This window comes from Ceratotherium simum, chromosome 16 (assembly GCF_057802395.1).
Source record: "Ceratotherium simum simum isolate JZ-2026a chromosome 16, ASM5780239v1, whole genome shotgun sequence".
NCBI classification, from domain to species: domain Eukaryota; kingdom Metazoa; phylum Chordata; class Mammalia; order Perissodactyla; family Rhinocerotidae; genus Ceratotherium; species Ceratotherium simum.
In genome coordinates, this window is record NC_141915.1 from 39,841,344 (window position 1) to 39,862,298 (window position 20,955).

General features: G+C 51.7%; 1 protein-coding gene across 1 annotated transcript; it reads left to right on the plus strand.

The window, feature by feature from the left end:
* The first annotated feature begins 1,519 nt into the window (after window positions 1–1,519).
* On the plus strand, window positions 1,520–15,580 carry RAPGEFL1 (Rap guanine nucleotide exchange factor like 1). The gene is made up of 15 exons (XM_087441116.1): window positions 1,520–2,320; window positions 5,137–5,212; window positions 6,116–6,257; window positions 6,490–6,587; window positions 8,613–8,725; window positions 8,984–9,151; window positions 10,243–10,340; window positions 10,452–10,574; window positions 11,148–11,326; window positions 11,418–11,508; window positions 12,081–12,131; window positions 12,479–12,566; window positions 12,754–12,818; window positions 13,171–13,225; window positions 13,444–15,580. Exons 1-15 carry the CDS (start codon window positions 1,801–1,803, stop codon window positions 13,566–13,568), a joined length of 1,992 nt encoding a protein of 663 aa, XP_087297242.1. The 5' UTR covers window positions 1,520–1,800; the 3' UTR covers window positions 13,569–15,580.
* The last annotated feature ends 5,375 nt before the right edge of the window (window positions 15,581–20,955 follow it).

The following is a 20,955-nucleotide window of genomic DNA, read 5'->3' on the forward strand; positions in this document are numbered from 1 at the left end:
CTGTCCAGAGAGGAGGTTACCAAGGCAACCAGCTTAATCTGGTAACTGTGGCATGTGCTGAGAGTGGAGCCCTCCCCTCTTCTTATTCGGTTCATAAAATGCCTGGGGAGCTCCAAACCACTCCAGCCAGTTTCCCCTCTTAAATAACCCCAGGGATATCGGGGTATCCAATAAAGGGAGCCCAGGAATCTGATACTCAGATCTATTCTAGGTTCTTAGCCAAAATTGTGCTCTCTCCTTTTTACTGTTCCCTTTCCAAATCCACAAACAGATGGGTGTGCAAAGCATTATTTCTGTGAACACATGCTCTAGCACACATAGGACCAGATATGGACACACACTGACACGTGTATAGTACACCCCTGTTCAGTTCTAACACTACTCCCAGCCGTTAGCATTCCTGTCCCTGCCTGGGCGGTGCACAGTAAACAGGGGTGGGGCATTGTCCAAGGAGCCTCAACCCATCTGGAACGTGGTGCCACTCCCCCACCTTGTTACCTTAACCTTGATGTGCTTACACTGAGCGTGTCTCTATACATCCCCTCCTTCTGAGGCAGTGTACCCTTAAGTACAGAATGCTCTTGGCATAGGCATCAGGAATAAGGATTATTTGGAGTGCAAATTTGGCACCACTTTCCCCACTCCATGGCTATGTCAACTCTAGAGGAGCTCTTTATGTTTGATGATGTTGGTTGGCAGTTCTGGAGCTTATCACCCATCTCCATGGCCCTGCTTCCTCCTCCTGCCAGCTGGGCTCAGGTGCCCTTGTGCTCTTGGTCTCCTCTGCCCTACTACTGTCTCTTCTCTTCACCCCAGCTAGACCTGCCACAACCTGCTGCTCCCTGCCGGGCTCCTACCTGCCTGCCAGTACCTGCCTCTCACAGGCCAGGCCCTCACCACCTATTGTGCCCTACCAGAAAGGGCACATGGGTACTGCTCCCAGTGCCAATGCCAATTAGCCAGGGCCTTCCCAGCCCTTCTTACAGAAGGAAGATCAAGACCACATATTCCTGTGAGTATGTCAACAGAGCACATTAGCGGGGTTGAGAGTGATGAACACTCAATCAGCAATCTTTGTAGGCCTTACCTGAGTTCAGGTAGGTGGGTCAAGCAGTGCAGGCCACAGACCTGCCCTGGGTCTTTGAAACGATACTAAGAGTCCCTGTAAGCCCCGGAGCCAGGAATCCCCCTCCATTGGTAAATCACTCCCTCACGTTTGCCCTTAATTTCTGCGTCTGCTCTGAACCCAATTCCATTCAGCCCCTTACTGTTTCCCTCTCTGTCGGTCGGCCCCCAGCGCCCAAATTCAAGCCTCGCGCGGCCCAGGGGGCGGGCCCGGGAGGGGCAGGGGCGGGGACTGGGCGGGGACTGGAGGAGGGGGCGCGGTCTCAATTCTGCCACCTTCCCCCGGGCCAGGAGCGCAGCCGCCGCCGCCGCCGCCGCCGCCGCGTCCTCTCAGCCTTGCGCTCCGCCCGCTGCCTCTGCCGCCGCAGCCCGGCCCAGGAGCGCAGAGCCCGGGACACTGGCCCGGTAGCGTACCCACCTTCGGGCCGCGTGCCGGCTGCAGCCCGCATGGGGGGCCACTAAGAGCGGGCACTCCTTCGCTCTGGCACCTCCCCCGGCCACTGGCCACTGGACTCCGGCCAGCGAGCCTCGGGCACCTCTGGCCCCCAGTCCGGCGCCTGGCACGGCCCTCCGCTCTGCCCCTCCGCCTCTGAGCATCGTGTCCCCGCCCCCCCCGCCCGCGCCTGGGACACCTGGGTCCCCCGGCGGCCCCGAGGAGAGGGGCGGGGGGGGGGCATGAAGCCGCTGGAGAAATTTTTGAAGAAGCAGACGTCGCAGCTGGCGGGGCGAACGGTGGCGGGAGGTCCCGGCGGAGGTCCGGGGAGCTGCAGCGGGCCTGGAGGGGGTGGTGGACCTGGTGGGGGCGGCGGTCCAGCCGGGGGACCGCGGCCGCTGCAGCGGCGTCAGAGCGTGTCTCGCCTGCTGCTCCCAGCTTTCCTCCGGGAGCCCCCCGCCGAGCCGGGGCTGGAGCCGCCCCTTGAGGAGGAAGGTGGAGAGCCGGCGGGGGTCACGGAGGAGCTAGGTAGCGGGGGGCCCTGCTGGCTGCAGCTAGAGGAGGTGCCGGGGCCCGGGCCGCTCGGGGGAGGGGGGCCCCTGCGCTCCCCGTCCTCGTACTCCTCAGATGAGCTGTCCCCGGGTGAGCCCCTGACTTCCCCGCCCTGGGCCCCGCTGGGCGCCCCCGAGCGGCCGGAGCATCTTCTGAACCGGGTTCTGGAGAGGCTGGCCGGAGGGGCCACAAGGGACAGTGCTGCCTCAGGTAAGAAGTCGGCTGGCTCATCCATCCCAGAGTAGGGGGTTGCCACCTGGTTCCTCTTCCTTGCCCTTGGAGACTGGGGGTGGCGCTATGCAGAGCCTCGGTGTGGGGTTGAGTGGTCAGCTGAAGTGGGGTGGGGGCCTATAGGAGGAACAGACCCTTCTGCAGAAGAGAAGTGGCAGTGCCACCTGCCTCCCTGTAGCAGCCTCACCCACGGCTGGAGAAGAAGCTGAACCTCTTTCTCTCCTTAAGCCACCCTTCCTTTCCCCTGGAGATTTTATCCAGACTCGCATGGGTCTCTGATGTTGACTACCTACCTCCTTCTGTGGCCCAAAATTAGGACCTGACACACTAAGATGGAAGCTGCCCAGAGCAGCTAGTGCCGCCCCCCTAGAGGGCCCAAGCCCTGAAAGACCTTCCAGGAGTTCCTGATTCTGTTTAGAAGCCCCAGAGCACAGGGCTGGCCCACTCAGTGGTGCAGTGCCAGACAGGCACAGGGCCCAAGCTGCCTCTTGAGCTTGGGCAAAGGGATGCATTGTCCTTAACAGCTTTGGGGGAGGGAGGCATTCTAGTTGGGGGCTGACTCAGAAGGTGTTTGCTGGGGGAGAGGTGGCTGGGCAGACATCAGGGTCCTGCAGTATCCAAGGGGTCTGAGCCTCTCCAACTCCCGCCCTTCCGGTGGCAGGCCTCAGCACACGGCCTCTTTAAAAATAACCACACCCTGAGAGGCTTATTCCCTAAAGGATGATGATATTTCACCACTCCCCACCAGCACCCCTACTAAGGGGACTTTGAGGAAACTGAGGCCCCAAATTGCTGGTTAGTGGCTGAGGTAGAAGACTTGCATGTCTTTAGGTCTAGCTCTTGGCATGTCACTCAGCCCAGCAGGGTCTGAGGATTGGGAGCCCTGGTTGAGGGCCTAAAGATGGGGTTTCACACTTGGCTCTCAGACCTCTGCAGGGAGCCCTAACCTAGTTCTGTGGAATGGGGCTCCATTCCCCTAGACTTTTCTCAAGACCTGGGTCCTCTCCTTGGCTCAGAATGTAGTTGCCCTGGAGAGCTGACACCTTTTGGATTTAATTAGAAAAATATCAGACACACACAGCTCTCCCAACCATAACTTCCCGCCTACACCATACACCCTGTGTCTCTATGACACATTCCCTGGGGAGGCTGTGCATTGGACCAGAGCCTGCCTTAGAAGGGACAGATGCCAAACTGGAGCCCCCATAGCAGCATCTCTCCGACTCTGCCCCATGTTCCTCTTCCTTTGCTCTGGCTTTAGCTCTCCTATGAAGTAAAGAGATCATATAAGAAAGATGTTGGGCATCCCTATTTCTAGTCTCATCCCTGGAGCTGAGGGTCAGGCTGGTAACTCTCAGATTCACTTTATGCAGATAGCAGGATAGCTAGGCAGAGAGGAAAAGGGGGAAACTGTCTTTCCCCTTCCACAGGGGCTTGGTGCCACAGACCCTGCTCAATCTCTCCTGGGGAAGGACTCCTGAATTGATTGTCACTGTATTATCTGGCCTGGCAGGCTGGATCCCCAGAGTAACTGGTTTGGGGGACCCCAAACCAGTCCTAGAGTGAGTGAGAATCAGCTTAACCTGCCACTCTGATATTCTCCAATATCACCAATGTTCTCAAGCTATCTTGGTTCCCTCCCAGGGTATATGGGAGAAGGGAACTTACAGAAGGTACCCCCAAACTAGCTAAAGTCGCTCAAACATCTAAGCAGCACCATCTGACCACTGACCTCTACCCTGACCCTCTGCTTGTCTCAGGCATATTGAGAAAAGAACAAAGACTCAGGAGTCTGTGTTCTTGTTCCAGCTCCAGGCAAGTACCTCCCAGCTCTGGGCCTCAGTTTCTCATTTGTGAAATGCAGTAGTTGAAGGAGAGGATCTTGTGTTGGTTCTCCTCCTCCACCTTCATGGCTAGAATTGGAGGCCAGGGGATGGTGAGCCAAGGGCCGTCAGAAGCCTTGGTTTTGTCCTGGGGCAGGGCCTGGGGACCTGGCCCTAACCTGTCCTGGTGAGGACACCTGGCTCCCTCCCTGTGCCCTACCTGTCTGTGTGTGCCAGGCTGCCCTGCCCCACCCCAGGGCTGGCTGCAAGTCAGGGCGACCTTGTACCTGGCTGACTGGCTGAGCCAGGCCCAGATGGGGGTGTGGAGGGGAAAAGGGTGGTGAGAAGAGCCACTCCTCTCCACCCTTCCATCATTAACCCTTCCATCTCTGGGCATTCAGAGGACACAGGGTTTCTATTTAAAGGTTTTGGGATCAAACAGATGGCAGTTGCTCCCTCTCCCTTTTAATGGGCTGGTTCTCACCTGCCTAGTTGGAACTCAAAGCTGTTAGGTAGGGAGTGAGGAAGAGAGGAGGGATACACACACGCACATACACACACACGCACACACACACACACACACCCCGCAGACCCTAACCACTGTGTTTGGAAGTTCTCTTTGTCTAGAGACAATTCTGTGGGCTACCTCTTTTTTCAGGCAGATCTCAAGCTTGGTGTATTATCTGACCAGCTTCCCACACATTGAAGGGATGTGGGCGTGGCCATTGAAGGGCGCCCCCTCCTTCCCTCCAGCTGCCTTGGCAGCTGCCAACCCCACCCCCGCAGCGGCTGCCCAGAACCTTCACACATGTGTGTGTGTGTGCGTGTGCAGAGCATGACAGGGCAGGTGGCTGGGGCTCCAGCCTGGCTCATGAGAACTCACCCTCAGAGGCAAGAGAGGGGGGTGGTGAGTGTCCAGTTGGGTCCTAGAAGTGCCCTCCTGACATCAGTGGTGCCAATTGATCTCTACAGATATCCTGCTGGATGACATCGTCCTCACCCATTCTCTCTTCCTCCCCACGGAGAAATTTCTGCAGGAGCTACACCAGTAATATCCTTTTGTGGAGCTTGCGAAAGGGGAGGTCGGGAGGGAGCCACTCCCCCCGCCCCACATGTGATGTCAGGCTCTAAGCTCTTCCCTAGAAAGCACACCTGGGTTTCAATTCCCAGCTTTTTACTCACTAGCTGTGTGACCTTGAGCAGATCACCCAACCTCCTTGGGCCTCAGTTTCCTCTTCTGTAAAATGGGGGTAAATAGCACCTGCCCTGCCTACAAGAATGCTGTGGAGATCAATCAGATAGCAGATGTGGGAGTGCTCTAGAGACTGCAGAGCCCTGTACAAATGTAAGGTGTTATTGTTCTATTAAAGGTGCCTCTCCCCACTGAATTGTTGCTCTAAACATCTGGTTGCCCGTGAGTTATTACAGGGTCTGATGTAAACATCAGGTCATGGCTGTGCTTTAGTAGGGTCTGCTAGAGTCAAGCCACTGGCTGGGCTATTCATAGGGTCTCATGTAAGCATAAGGCCTCTCACTGATTTATTTTAGAACCTAATTGTAAATGTCAGGCCGCTGAATAGAATATCATAGGCTTTCTTAGAAACACTAGGCCTTACATTATTGAGGTATGGTCAGGTTAGTGGTAAGCACCATTGGCTTTTATTAGCCTGCCATGAGCTCCAGGCTGTGGGCTGGTCAGAGGTTGGGTGGGTCCAGGCAGGGTATCCTCAAGGCGGGAGCTGGATGTGGTCAAGTGGCTGCCATCCCCACCTACTCCGAGCAAAAACCTGAGCTGGGGCGTGAAGGAATCTTGGTTCTAGGGATCTCTGGGCCTCCTTCTCCCTGGCCCCAAACCTAGAGAATATTTGGGGGTGGTTTAGCCTCCCATTGCCTCCCATCCCCTTCACAGTTTCCTCAGATCTGCTTGCCCAGGGCTTTTTCTTAACTTAGGGGTCAGCTTTGTTTGGGCAGGAGGCATGGAGGGCCCTGAGGGGCTGGGCCGGAAGCAGGCGTGTCTAGCTACGCTCCTTCATTTCTTGGACACCTACCAGGGGCTGCTGCAGGAAGAAGAGGGGGCTGGCTGCATCATCAAGGTGGGCCTGGGGGAAGAGGGCCTGCGGGTGAGTAGGCTATTAGCTCTGGAAGGGGGCCCCTTTGAAGGAGCCATACTCCTCAAGCTGGGTACCTGGAAGGAAAACATGCCAGTGGGCCTTAGCTTATATGGTTCTTCTATGCTCGAAGGCATGGAGATCCTTCCCCAGCCCTTGCAGAGACTGATGCTTGGAATAAGTCCCCTGCCCTCACCTTCTCTCCTCCTCTCCCCAGGATCTGTACCTGCTGATTATGAAGGATGAGTTCCTTTACCAGGACCTCCGAGAGGACACACTGAGGCTGCACCAGCTTGTGGAAACAGTGGAGCTAAAGTGAGGGAATGGGTTGGGGGAGGGGACAGGAAAGAGGTCCCCCATGTTCCTCTATTAGTGGGGCTGCCTCTGGCCTTTGAGCTCCAATATGGTTTTATTCAGCCCCTTTTCTTACTGGAGAGTAGCACAAAGCACTGTCTGCAGTCATTGTTTTTGTCCATTCTTCCATCCATTTATTTGTCAATCCAATGGCATACTGGTAAATATTTAACAACCAGCACTGCAGGAAAAAGAGCCCTAATTTGTAGCTTTTGCTGATTCCCATGGTGTAAATTCTCTCACCATGGCTGATTTCAAGCTACCAACATGATGTCACTGAATGTGAAGTTGGGAAGAGCTGTGCAGTTGCAAGCCATTATATAGTATTTTTGCCATATAAATACAACAGGTATAAATAACCTGAAGAGCATAGATAGTAGTAAAACAATTAGGAAACTACATTTTTGGTAATAATTTGACTGTAAATTTATAAAACATAAATATATATTTTAATGGCTATGATATATATATATATATATATATTTTAATGGCTGTGTTTAAAAACCAGTTGGCAAAATTCCCCAAAATTTAACAATCTACTCTCATGAGCCAATGTGAGACAGCTTCAAGACACCACTGCATCCATCCATCCATCCATCAGTCCATCCATCCATCCCTCCCTCCCTCCCACTGTCCATCCCTTTGCCCTTTCAGTTTCTCTCCACTCCATCCCCACCATCATAACCCTCATTTAGGCCTCATTATCTCTCACCTGGATTACTGCCACAGCCTCCTATCCAGAGCTTCAGCTTATGGTCTTGTATCCTCCTCTCCCTTCTAATGCTGACACCAGAGAGATCTTTCAACCTTAACAACATCATGCTTCAGTGCCAGAAACATCCATGGCTCCCCATTGTCTACAAGACAGAGTTGCAACATCCTAGCACAGCATTCAATGCTCTTCTCTTTCTGCCTTCTGCTGATCCTTCCCATCCCATCTCCCACGTCCCCCTCCACCCATGACACTCCCTATACACCCCACCATCCCTTGAACTCCAGTGCTTTCCCAGCTTCCCTGCTGTCATTTATATGGTTCACTCCAGAAGGACCTCCTCCCACCCCCTTCTCTTCCTGTTGTCCTTCAAGACCAGGTCAAATGCCATCTTCTTCTTTCTTTCTTTCTTTCTTTATTTAATTTTTTTGTGAGGAAGATCAGCACTCAGCTGACATCTGATGCCAATCCTCCTTTTTGCTGAGGAAGATTGGCCCTGGGCTAACATCCATGCCCATCTTCCTCTACTTTATATGGGACATCGCCACAGCATGGCTCTACAAGCAGTGCGTCGGTGCACGCCCGGGATCCGAACCGGCGAACCCCAGGCCGCCGCAGCGGAGCGCGTGCACTTAACTGCTTGCGCCACCGGGCCAGCCCCCTCAAATGCCATCTTCTTAATGAAAGTTCCCCAGATCCTCCTTTCAGAAGTAGCTTTGTCCCTCCTCCATACCAACATAACTCTCCTTGTACCTTTGTTATATCACCTAACACCTCCCGCCTGGTGTTAGAAGTAGCTGTATGCACGTCTGTCTCCCTCCCAGACTGTGAAATTCTTGTTGGCAAAATTCATCAAACAGCTGAGGACCTACACCTACCATGTGCCAAGCAGTGTGCTAGGCCTGGAGGATGAAAAAAAATTCAGTAAGAACTAATCCCAGCCCTCAAAAGCTCTCAATCCTGTAAAAGAGTTAAGACACACACATAAACAAATATTAACCCAATGTACTAAAGCAGTTGAGGCAAAAAAATTACCTTTCCTGGTGGGTGGGGTGGATCAGAGAAGAATTCATGGAAGAGGTGGCATTTGATTTGTGTCACTTGGACAGTTGTGCCATGCTGGTCATTCTCCTCTCTTCTGAACTCCTTCACCACTTTCTGAACCTGGTGCCAGTGCATCCTTGACCCAGTTCTGATATCCCTGCTTGATGTTGCCTGCCTGGCGCTCCACATGCCTGGCAGGGCTCCCTGATGCCCAGCTGTGTTCATGCCAGGATCCCAGAGGAGAGCCAGCCACCCAGCAAGCAAGTGAAGCCACTTTTCCGCCACTTCCGCCGGATAGACTCCTGTCTGCAGACCCGAGTGGCATTCCGGGGCTCCGATGAGAGTGAGTATGGGCATTTGGAGGGGCAGGGAATCCTGAATGGCTCAGGGCCCCTGTGTGGTCTCTGGGTCTTGGTCACCCTCAGTGGAGTCTCCTTGTGTAGTAGAGCCAGTCCTTTTCACAGCATCTTTTTCAGAGGCCAACCAATTTAGGGTTGGGGGTGGGGTGGGGTGAGGAACAGATGTGCCCTGAAAGGGACTGTACCAGTCCATTCTGCCATTCTGCCCTCTGATGAAAAGCCACCTTCTTTTATCTGTCCAGTCTTCTGCCGGGTCTACATGCCTGACCACTCTTACGTGACCATACGCAGCCGCCTGTCAGCGTCTGTGCAGGACATTCTGGGCTCTGTGACTGAGAAATTGCAGTACTCGGAGGAGCCTGCAGGGCGTGAGGATTCCCTCATCCTGGTAGCTGTGGCCTCCTCAGGAGGTGAGGGTCAGGAAGAGCTGGGCCACAAGAAGAGAAACTGACAAGTCCAGTGCCCTGGGGCAGGGGTGAAGACTGAATTCTAGGCCTGGGCTACTCGAAGTGTGGTCCTGGGCCAGCCACATGAGTATCACCTGGGAGCTTGTTAAAAATGCAGCATCTCAGAGCCCTCTCCAGACCTGCTGAATCAGAATGTGCATTTTAACAAGATCCCCAGGTGATTCCTTTGCACGTTAATGTTTGTGAGGCTCTGGTCCCAGACACTTGGATTCTGATCTGGGTGCTTGCCTCTTACTCACTTTGGGATCATGTTCTGGTCCATTAACCTCCTCGAGTACCTAAGGATGCTACGTTTTTGAGGCTAAAGACAGAGGGTGGGCCTCCAATCCCTGTGGGAAGGCAAAAAGCCTGCAGTGTAGTCATGGCCTTATTTTCCTCTAAGATGGGAAAAAGAGTCCTGCTTTTCCAGTGTCACAGGGATGATAGAGTGATCAAGAGCTGTGAAAGAACGTTGGGAGCAAAAAGGAGGTTATAAATGTAGAAGGAATCATTTGAAAAATTTCAGATAAACATGGCTTACCCTGGTGATAGTACGAATCCCATTAATCTAAAATGTGCCTGTGTGGGGAGCCGGCCTGGTGGCGCAAGAGGTGAAGTGCGTGCATTCCGCTGCGGTGGCCCGGGGTTCGCCAGTTCAGATCCCAGGCGCGCACTGACTCACCACTTGGGGGGAAAAATAAAAAAAAAAAAAAGAAAGTATAATATTTGGGCCGGCCCTGTGGCTTAGTGGTTAAGTGCGCACGCTCCGCTGCTGGCGGCCCGGGTTCGGATCCCGGGCGCACACCGAGGCACCGCTTCTCCGGCCATGCTGAGGCCGCGTCCCACATACAGCAACTAGAAGGATGTGTAGCTATGACATACAACTATCTACTGGGGCTTTGGGGGAAAAAAATAAAATAAATAAAATTAAAAAAAAAAAATTTTAAATGTGCCCGTGCAGGGTTAGGCATCTCTGGATGGGATGGCAACAGTGGCTGGGGTGTGTGAGGGTGTAGGTGGCCAGGGCTGAGGCAGAGCAGCTTGTTCTTCTTCAGAGAAGGTCCTTCTCCAGCCGACTGAAGACTGTGTCTTCACCACGCTGGGCATCAACAGCCACCTGTTTGCCTGCACCCGGGACAGCTATGAGACCCTGGTAAGACCTGCTTCACAAGGCCTTGGCTGGGAGCAAGGGCTGGGAGGGGCTGTGAGCAAAAACTCACAAGCCCAGGATGGCGCCAGCCTCTGTGCCCCTGCCTGCCACCAGGTGCCCCTCCCGGAGGAGATCCAGGTCTCCCCTGGAGACACAGAGATCCACCGAGTGGAGCCTGAGGACGTCGCCAACCACCTTACCGCCTTCCACTGGGAGCTGTTCCGATGTGTGCACGAGGTGGAGACTGAGGCTGGGGCTGGGATGGGGGCCTGGAAGGAGAAATGTACCGGTGTGGGGGCCTGGAGGGAGGCAGTGTCTGCAGCGGAACTTCCTGGTCAGGATGCTCACTTGCAGCATGCCCTCAGGCAATGCACAGCTACAGCCTCTCTAAGCTTTTGTCCCCTCCTCTGAAAAAACCAATAAAGAGACAGACCCACTAGCAGAGTGGTTCAGGGCCCAAGTGTTGCTTACACAGAACCTGACCCATGGTTAGTATTTAAAAAACATTCACTATTAAAGACATAAAATAAGGCAGCGACAATAATATCTATCAGTTGGTTGTCTTGAGGATAAATGAGCCTCCCGCAAGGGCTGGGCACCTAGTGAGTGCTCCGTAGATGGTAGAGTACTATTAATGTTGGTTGTTTTTTTTCCTCCCATCTCTGTTGCATCCTGTCCTGTCCCCGTTTGTTCTATTTTCTACCCCTCCCGCCCCCGCCCTCCTGCCTTTCCCTCCCCACCGCCTTGTACTGCCATCTACCCACTCACACCCCCCACGCCCTGGCGGCCTCTCCGCCAACGTGGGTGCAGCTGGAGTTCGTGGACTACGTGTTCCACGGGGAGCGCGGCCGCCGGGAGACCGCCAACCTGGAGCTGTTGCTGCAGCGCTGCAGCGAGGTCTCGCACTGGGTGGCCACCGAGGTGCTGCTCTGCGAGGCCCCGGGCAAGCGCGCGCAGCTGCTCAAGAAGTTCATCAAGATCGCGGCCATGTGAGTGCGGCCTGCAGGCAGAGGGGGAGGGCGGAGGCCGGGTGGCCACCGCCACCTGACAGCCCGCTGACCCTGCCTCCCACCCCCGCAGCTGCAAGCAGAACCAGGACCTGCTATCCTTCTACGCCGTGGTCATGGGGCTGGACAACGCCGCGGTCAGCCGCCTGCGGCTCACGTGGGAGGTGATGAGAACTCTTCTCTTTCCTCTCCTCTGGTCTGTGCTGGCCCACCACGGGGATCTTGGCCCCCAGCCTCAGTCTTGACATCCTGAGCTCACCCAGTGCGGCCTCCTGGGACTGCTGCTAGCCTATAGGGAGCCTTTGTGCCAATTGGAAGGAGGTGCCCCTTCTGGCAGATCCAGCCCCAGGGCACACAGCTTGGCTAATAGACCCTGTCCTAGTCCAGATTAGTCAAAGGGCGGAGTCCCCACCTGAGTGGGGGCAGGCAGCCCAGGCCAGGTCACAGACTTGGCTATTGGATTTCAGCCAACATTCAGTGAGGCACCTTTGTACACAGCACATGCATAAGCAGAGGCCTGCATTTCCCCAGAATAATTTATTCCTCTGGGCTGCTTCAAGCTCCCCAGACTTAGCCAAAGGCTGACTCTACTTCTCCAGCTACCAATTTCCCAGCCCCCTGCAAGACACACCCAGGGCCTTTCCCCCTCTGACACCTGGAGATTAGTCAGAAGCTCCCATGAAACCCAAGGAGCTCCGGTCTGACATTCCTTTTCCTTCCTTCACACTCTCTGCAGAAGCTGCCAGGGAAATTCAAGAACTTGTTCCGCAAATTTGAGAACTTGACAGTGAGTAGGTTTGGCTCTTTTACCTGCCCCTGGACTTTCACCCCAAAGACTGTCTGTTCCCGTAAACCTTCTTCCTCAAGCTTCCCTCTCAAGGTTTTTAGTGCCTGGGAATCCCCCTCCCCCTGCCCACCCCACCATGCTGGGAGTGGCAGAATGCGAGGCTTGCTACCCTGTTTTCCCTGGAGGAGAGATGAGAGCAGTCAAGCCCCCACACCGACACCCTCATACCCACCCTTATCTGATTGGAGATGTGTGTAGGACAGGGGGATGAGGGAGGGAGTTTGGGGGATGTCTTTGGGATACACTGGGCCTCTCCATCCCTTTATCACTCTTCTGTGGAATGCTAGGACCCCTGCAGGAACCACAAAAGCTACCGAGAAGTGATCTCCAAGATGAAACCCCCTGTGATTCCTTTCGTGCCTCTGGTCCTCAAAGGTGAGTTGTTCCCAAGGTGTGCTCTCCTCTCCAGTTCTCCATGCCCCAGTTCTGCCTCTCAGTCCTCTCTCAGCTCAGCTCTGAGTGCCCACCTAGAGAGGAGGCCCCTAGATTGAGTGGGTTCTAGGGGAGGGGAAGGGCCCTTTGGACCTCCTCTCTTATCCATTTGCTTCCCCCCATCCCCTAGACCTGACTTTCCTACACGAGGGGAGTAAGACCCTTGTGGATGGCTTGGTGAACGTTGAGAAGCTGGTGAGTGGCACTGCCAAACCCAGTCCCATGAGTGGGGGGCTGGCATCCTCCCCATCTCCTGGCATCCCCCTAGAGACAGCAGCCTTCCTCCATGGCACCCAGCTTGCCTGACAGATGCCTGACTGTCTCCCTGACTGCCAACCCGCCCATGGGTGGCCAAACTGACAGGCAACTCTACCTTCCTCTCACCTGGCACCCTGTTACACTCCCTTCTTTGGTCCTTCTGAGACCCTCCAGAATTGGAGACTGGAGGGAGTAAAACCAACCAAGTTTGAGAATGGAGGCAGGGGAGCACGAGAGGGAAAGCATCATTCTGTGCCCTTTTTGAGGCTCATTCCTTGTCATCTCCCAGCATTCAGTGGCTGAAAAAGTGAGGACAATCCGCAAATACCGGAGCCGGCCCCTTTGTGAGTACCCAGGGCTCTGAGAGCATCACAGGCTGAGCAGAGGGAAGGTTCTGGGGAGAACTCCCTGCCTGAATGTTCTCCATTCTCTCCCTGGCCTCCTCAGGGGCCCCCCTGCCCAACACCTGTCCCTATTTGCACCCTTCTTCTCTGGCCCATATGTATGTAGACAGTGAAGGGAGGCGAGGAACCTGATGGCCTCTCTCTCCTAACGCCCCCAGGCCTGGATATGGAGGCATCTCCCCATCACCTGCAGACCAAGGCCTATGTGCGCCAGTTCCAGGTCATTGACAACCAGAACCTTCTCTTCGAGCTCTCCTACAAGCTGGAAGCTAACAGTCAGTGAGAGCAGAGGTTCTGGTCGGCCCCCCACCAGGGTCCTCGGGCACCTGGCACTCAAGCACTTTGTATGATGTTCCAACCCACCTCTGACATCTTTCCCCTGGAGCAGCTTCCCACCCCACGGGAAGGAGTTGGGTGCACTTACCCCTGGACTCATAAGCCTGTTCATCCTGCTGAAGTCCTCTCCCGCTTGCTCCTTCAAGCCAAAACCACACTCTGCTGGTTCCTGCCCTCCTAGGGAAAGGGGGCAGAGAGCTCCTTCCTCTGTCCCCTCCCATCAAGGTCTGTTCCGGAGATGGAGTTTCCAACCTCCTCTTCCCAGACAGGAAGGAAAGCTGCCTACCCTCCCGTCTCACAGAGCAGAATTATGGGAGGGGTTGGCAGCTTTTTTCTCTGCCACCTGTCCACCATCTCCCTGGTCAGGACTGGGATCCCTAGATGTACCCCCTGAATATTATATTGCCCTTCTGTCTGTGTGTGTATGTGCGTGTGTCCCCTTTTAAGGAGCAGGAGTGCATCTGGTAATTGAGGGAGGGTGTTGTGTGTGCTGGAGGGAGAGGTCCTTCTGTTTGGTGCTACCCTTGTCTCCTCTGCCCCTGGGACAGTACGGGGTGCTTTCCCCACCCACACCACTCCCTGCTCAGCACCTCTGCTGCCCTGCATGCCCAGGCTTGTGGGTGAAGCTGCTCGTGAGGGCAGGAGCAGCCGCAGGTAGGAGGGGTTACCCATCTGCCCTTGTGAGTCCGCCACTCAGGCCTCCTGAAGGTCCCTGGGTGGGCTCCCATGAGAGGGTAAAAGATGCTCAGGGAAACACAGGCCTAAGCTGCCTACTGGACCCTCCCTCTGCGTTGCAGTGGGATAGGGTGTGGTGGTATCAGGAGTTAGGGGTGCATGCTGCCCACACTCCTGCTTTTGGGGTATATCACTGCTAAGAAGGGAGTTGTCACCCCCTTCTGGCTCTTGCGTCGGACACCAACAACATGGTCTCCATCCTTCTCCCTGTCTAGACTCCCCCTTTGTCCTCCCCATCAGAGCTGGGGTAGGGCAGACCCCTGTACCTGGACCCCGGTACCTGGGGAGGGCAGCCCCCAAAAGTAGGTGGAGGGAACAGCGGAGACTGTAAAGGCAAAAGTGGACGCTGGTGATGCCCTTATTACCTCTCTGTCTCCCTTCCCTCTCCCATCACAGGCCTCCAGGGCTGAGAGGCACAGGGGCTCCTGGCAGCTACTAGGTGGGGTTTCCTGGCACAGCCTCACCCTCCTCTCTGGCACCACCTCTTTCCCTTCTGAAGAGGCAGCAGCAGCAGCAGCAAAAGCAGCTGCTGCTCCTGCTCTGGAGGTGTATATATTTTTTACTAAAAGCTCTGGAATTGTAAATTTATTTTTTAAAACTCGAAGAGAGAAAGAGCCTTGTATCATATGTAAACAATGTATCATAGGTTATGTTGTACAGTCCCTTTTATACAGCGGTCTGTCTTGTTCCTGCTGCAGAAAATGTCTGTGGACTCCCCACCCCCCCCACCCATACAGACACAGGCGCTGTGTCTCATCCTCTCCATCCCCTGTAGACAGTGACCATGGCCTCCCTCCTGCTCCCCACCTCCTCCCTGCAACTGCTAATGCGACCCCCTCTCCCTGCAGCCGCCCTTCCTCCCGACCCCTCTCAGCAGCCTTCTCACTCCAGCTCCCACAGCCCTCCTTGAACACTGGGCCCACTGGGCCAGTCTTGGCTGCTGCCCACCCCTAGCCTTGATGCCTGTCTTGCTGCCTCCTAGGGGCCTCCCTGCCCCTTCCCTGTGCCCCACAGCTTTAACTGAGTGAACTGTGTGTACTGTACAGGCTCGGTTGTCTTTGCAGAAACCTCTGGGTGGAGTAAAAGCCGATAAAGTCTATGAATCAACCCGCCTGCTGTTCTCCATTCTGTTTCTTTCAGCCTGGGGAAGGGCTGAAGGAGGCAAGAGGGAACTATGCTGGGCCCCTCAGCAGGACAGTTCTGGAGTGACTTTGAAAATGTGGATGAGAGCAAAAGGTGCCAACCTCATGAGACATGTCACTTAGTGTCTAGAACTTGAGAGAGTGAATGTTTTAGTTCTTCCATGTTCCAGGTGCCATAGATATGTGATCTTGTTTAATTCTAACACTGTAAGGGAGAAGATGGAAGCTGGGCAGCCCCAGCGTAAGGTCCAAGTTACAGGGCAAGTGAGGGGGCAGAACTGGGCCCCTAACCCAGATTTACCAGTTACACTAGGTATGGGGCGTCTAGAGCTTAAGCTCCGGGAGACATCACGTACCCAAACAGCTACACATGAGGCCTTGACCTTCCCTCATCCTACATCTGTTGTTCCCTCAATCTTCTGCATCTCAGAAAATGGTCCTCTCATCCGCCCAGGTTTTCAATGCCTCTTTCTCTCATCCATCACTCATCTCTTGGCCAGTCCTATCGGCTACAAATCCAGAATATATCCTGGATTGGACCACTTCTCTGTGACTTCTCTATTACCACCTAGGTCATAGTGTAGGTGTACACTCAGTTTTAGTAGATACTGCCAAACAGTTTTCCAAAGTGGTTGCACCAATTTACATTCTCACCAGCAAGGTATGAAAGTTCCATTTGCTCCACATCCTCACTGATACCTGGTATTGCCACTCTTTTTAATTTTAGGCATGCATAATCTGATTTAGGCTTTTATTTTATTTTATTATTTTTTGTGTGTGTGTGAGGAAGATCAGCCCTGAGCTAACATCCATGCTAATCCTCCTCTTTTTGCTGAGGAAGACCGGCTCTGAGCTAACATCTATTGATAATCCTCCTCTTTTTTTTCCCCAAAGCCCCAGTAGATAGTTGTATGTCATAGTTGCACATCCTGCTAGTTGCTGTATGTGGGACGCGGCCTCAGCATGGCCAGAGAAGCGGTGCATCGGTGCGCATCCGGGACGCGAACCCGGGCTGCCAGCAGCGGAGCGTGCGCACTTAACCGCTAAGCCACGGGGCAGGCCCAACACTCCCCCTGTTTTTGATAACACTTAGATTAAAAAATCAAAATCCTTCCTCTCTGACCCTGTCTCCTACCCCTCTCCTCTCACTCACCCCACTCCAGCCACACTGACAGCTTTACTGTTCCTGCCACACATGACACTCATTCTTGTCTCAGGGTTTTTACCTTTGCTCTTTCCTGAGCCTTTCCTGACCACTCTGATCCCACACCACCCCTCACTCTCTGTCCCCCAGTCCTCCTATCTTTCTTTTCGTCAAGACATTTGTCACTACCTGACATCATACATACCGCTTTGTGTATTTGCTTTGTGTTTACTCCCCCACCAGAATGTTAGCTCCATGAGTCTGTCTTGTTCACTCTCCAGTACCTAAAACAGTACCTGGCAGAGAGAAGACACTCAATACATATTTGCTGAATGAATAAATTAGGTTGGTTGAAGTAGGAGCCATAAGAGTGGGACAAGACACAAGATGATAAGTGCCCTAGGAATTAAGCCAAGGAGATTCACTAATGGTCTGGGGACCAGGGGTGGAGCCCAATAAGAGAAAACTTTTGGAAGAGATGATGTAGGCGTTGAAGCAGGCATAGAGTTTGATGGCCAAAATGTGGAAGTGAGAAATCAGGAGGGCAGAGGAAGAGCTATGGGTCACTCCCCTCATCCCTATCTCAGCCACCGCCAGACCCATTAGTCATCTGCTCCCTTTCAGAGCTGATGATAAGGGTTGACCTTTGGAAGAGTGTCCTTTGTCACTCACTATGCTTGGCTTTACATGCATTCTTTCATTTAATCTTCTCAATAAACCCAGGAGGTTGGTTCTATCAGCTCTATTTTCCAGATGAGAATTGAGGTCTCGAGAGATTTCTCATCAGAGGCACAGAGAGGCCAAGTCCTCAGCCCTAGTCTCACAGCTAGCAGGGATTTGAACCCAGTTATTCTGACTCCAGAGCCCACAGTTTAAGCTCTGCACAATCCTGGGAGCTTAAATAGCTGAGAAACGTCCACCTTGCGCTCACCAGACTGCAGTGGCCACTTGACTGTAACTGGGGTGACTATCCTTTCTGGTCCCTTCTTCTGCCCAACCTGTGTTCTGCCTTCCTGTGAGGAGTGGCCGAGAGACACGAAAGGTGATCAAAGGTCTTTGTGGGCAGTGTGGGGGAGAGGATGAGCTTACTTAGTAGCATTGTACTTCCTAAGCTGGTCTAGCAATAAAAAAAATAATTTGAACATAATTATATATATATAATAATTAAAAATAACTTGGAGTGGTTAGAAGACCAGCGTAATGCCCTCCTGGTTGTGAGTGTATGTACAGGAGTGTGAAGAATTTAAGCAGTGCACTTTGAATCCACTAGATGTCGCCACCAAGACTACTTTCTCACCATGCTTGGGGGATAGGGAAGAGCCATGGGACAGGGAAAGGGGGGTAGAGCATTTCTTGGGGGTATCTTGAATCTCTCTCAGAGGGTATATCCCCAGGCATGGGTCAGAAATCTGACCAGCATAACTTGTACCTTTTATTCTCTTCCTCTCTACTGGCTCTTTCCCATTTAGCATTTAAAACCTCTCAAGTCTCCATTTTTAAAAACACTTTCCTTGACCTTACATGCCTGCTGTAGCTACTGTCCCCTTTCTCACTTCAGTTCGCGGCCAAACTTCTTGAAACAGTTGGTTCCACTTACTGTCTCCACTTCCTCATCTCCCATTCATTATTTTTTAATTTTGTCTTGTTTCCCCAACTTTTCATCGTAAAAAATTTCATACAGAGTTTAAAGATTAGTACAATGAATATTCTTAAACCATTCTAGATTCTATAATTAACATTTTTCTAAATTTGCTTTTGTTCTCTCTTTCTCTCTCTGTACACACACACACACACACACACGTTTTCTTTTGCCAGCTATGTGAAAGTAAGTTGCAAAGATTATACCACTTCACTCCTAAAAGCCTCAGCGGGAATCTCCTGAGAACAAGGACCTTCTCCTACATATCCACCACACCATTATCACACCTAAGAAAATCAACATATTTATATAATATCATCTAATATCCAATCTATACTTAATTTTCCCAGGTTGTCTCAAAAATATCTTTTAATAAACTTAAAGAAAAAACCTGATCCAATCAAGTTCCATGCATTCCATTTGGTTGTCATGTCGCCTTAGTCTCTTTTAATCTAGAACAGCTCCTTTTCTTTACTTTTCTTTTTTCCAATGACATTGACTTTTTGAAGTCTAAGACAGATGTCTTGTAAAATGTCCCAAATTTTTGACTTGTCTAGTTGTTTCCCCATGCCCCTGTTACTTGCACCTTCATCCCCTCTATAGAGTATAAGATATAAGTTCTGTCTAGAGCATCACTGTCCAATACAAATCTTTTTTTTTTTTTGTGAGGAAGATCAGCCCTGAGCTAACATCCATGCTAATCCTTCTCTTTTTGCTGAGGAAGACTGGCTCTGAGCTAACATCTATTGCCAATCCTCCTCCTTTTTTTCCCCCAAAGCCCCAGTAGGTAGTTGTACGTCACAGTTGCATATCCTTCTAGTTGCTGTATGTGGGACGCGGCCCCAGCACGGCCGGAGAAGTGGTGCATCGGTGCACGCCTGGGATCCCAACCCGGGCCACCAGTAGCCAAGCTCGTGCACCCAACCATCAAGCCACGGGGCCGGCCCTCCAATACAAATCTAATGGAAGCCACAGATGTAATTTAAATTTTTCTAGTAGTCACATTAAAAAAGTAAGAAAAAAACAGGTGCAGTTAATTTTAATAATATATTTTAACTCAATATATTTAAAATAACATTATTTCAACATGTAATCAATATAAAAATATTAATAAGATATTTTACATTCTTTTTTGTATTAAGTCTTTGAAATCTGATGTGCATTTTATACTTACAGCATGTCTCAATTCGGACTAGTCACATTTTAATTGTTCAATAGCCACAGGTGGCAAGCATCTCCCAAATGGACAACACAGTTCTATTGGTTTTCTGGAGCTTCAGTATTCTAGAGGAGAATACTCTATAGGTGATGCTGTTAATAGCATTACACTGGGAGACGGATAATGTCAGGTTGGCTCACATTAGTGGTGGCTGAGTTTGATTCCTTGGTTAAGGGGAGACTGCCGGATCTCTCCATTAAAAAGACACTTTTTTTCCTCTCTTTGCAGTTAGTATGTGATGATTTTTGCATGTTGTGATATCCTGTGTATCCCAATCACTCACCCTTGTTAAAAAGTTATTTTATTTTAATTTTTTAACATTTTTTAAAACTTTATTTATTTATTTATCCCCCCAAAGCCCCAGTAGATAGTTGTACGTCATAGTTGCACATCCTTCTAGTTGCTGTATGTGGGACGCGGCCTCAGCATGGCTGGAGAAGCAGTGTGTTGCTGCGCGCCCGGGATCCAAACCCGGGCTGCCAGCAGCGGAGTGCGTGCACTTAACTGCTAAGCCATGGGGCCGGCCCTAAAAAGTTATTTTAAAATGTGTTGTGTAATATTTCAATCATACAAAAAGTTTAAAGACTAATGTAATGAACACCTGTGTCTCTACCGCTCAGCTTAAGAAATGAAATCTTACCCTACAGCTGAGCCCTCTGATACTCATCCCCAATCACATCCTCTTCCTTTCTCCCCAGAGGAAACTGCTTTCCTGAGTGTGGGATCATTTCCATGCGTTTCTGTCAACTTTTACTACATATGTATAAATCTCAAAACAATATAGTGTTTTGCATTTGGGGGGTAACAGTTTTATTGAGATATAATTCACATACACTATTTAAAGTGTACAGTTCAATGGCTTTTAGTATATCCAGAGTTGTGTGACCATCACCACAATCAATTTTAGAACATTTTCATCACCCCAGTAAGAAACTCTCTGTACAAGAATGTTTATAGCAGCATTGTTTGCAATAGCCAAAAAGTGGAAACAACTCAATGTCCATCAACTCATGAAAGGATAAACTAAAATGCGGTATATCCATAAAATGGAATATTATTTGGCCATTAAAAAAATGAAGTACTAATACATGCTATGACATGGATGCACCTCGAAAACGTTATGCTAAGTGAAAGAAGCCACGCACAAAAGGCCATATTGTATGATTCCATTTGTCCAGCATAGGCTAATCCACAGAGACAAAGAGTGGATTAGTGGTTACCAGGGGATGGGAGGAGAGCAGCATTGGGAGAGACTGCTAATGGGTGCAGGGTTTCTTTTTGGGGTGATGGAAATGTTCTGGAATTAGATAGTGGTGATGGTTGCACGACATTGTGAATATACTAAAACCACTCAATTGTACACTTTAAAGTAGTTTAAATGGTTTCATGTTATGTGAATTTTTTTTGCTTAACTTGTAGATACATCACTCCAATCTCTGCCTCTGTCTTCACATG

Bases quoted from the DNA above. Each gene is read 5' to 3' on its own strand.
- RAPGEFL1 (XM_087441116.1), top strand. From the start codon at position 1,801: ATGAAGCCGCTGGAGAAATTTTTGAAGAAGCAGACGTCGCAGCTGGCG. The intron at 2,321-5,136 runs GTAAGAAGTCGG...TGATCTCTACAG, and splicing joins AAGGGACAGTGCTGCCTCAG to ATATCCTGCTGGATGACATC. The intron at 5,213-6,115 runs GTAATATCCTTT...TCTTAACTTAGG, and splicing joins TTTCTGCAGGAGCTACACCA to GGTCAGCTTTGTTTGGGCAG.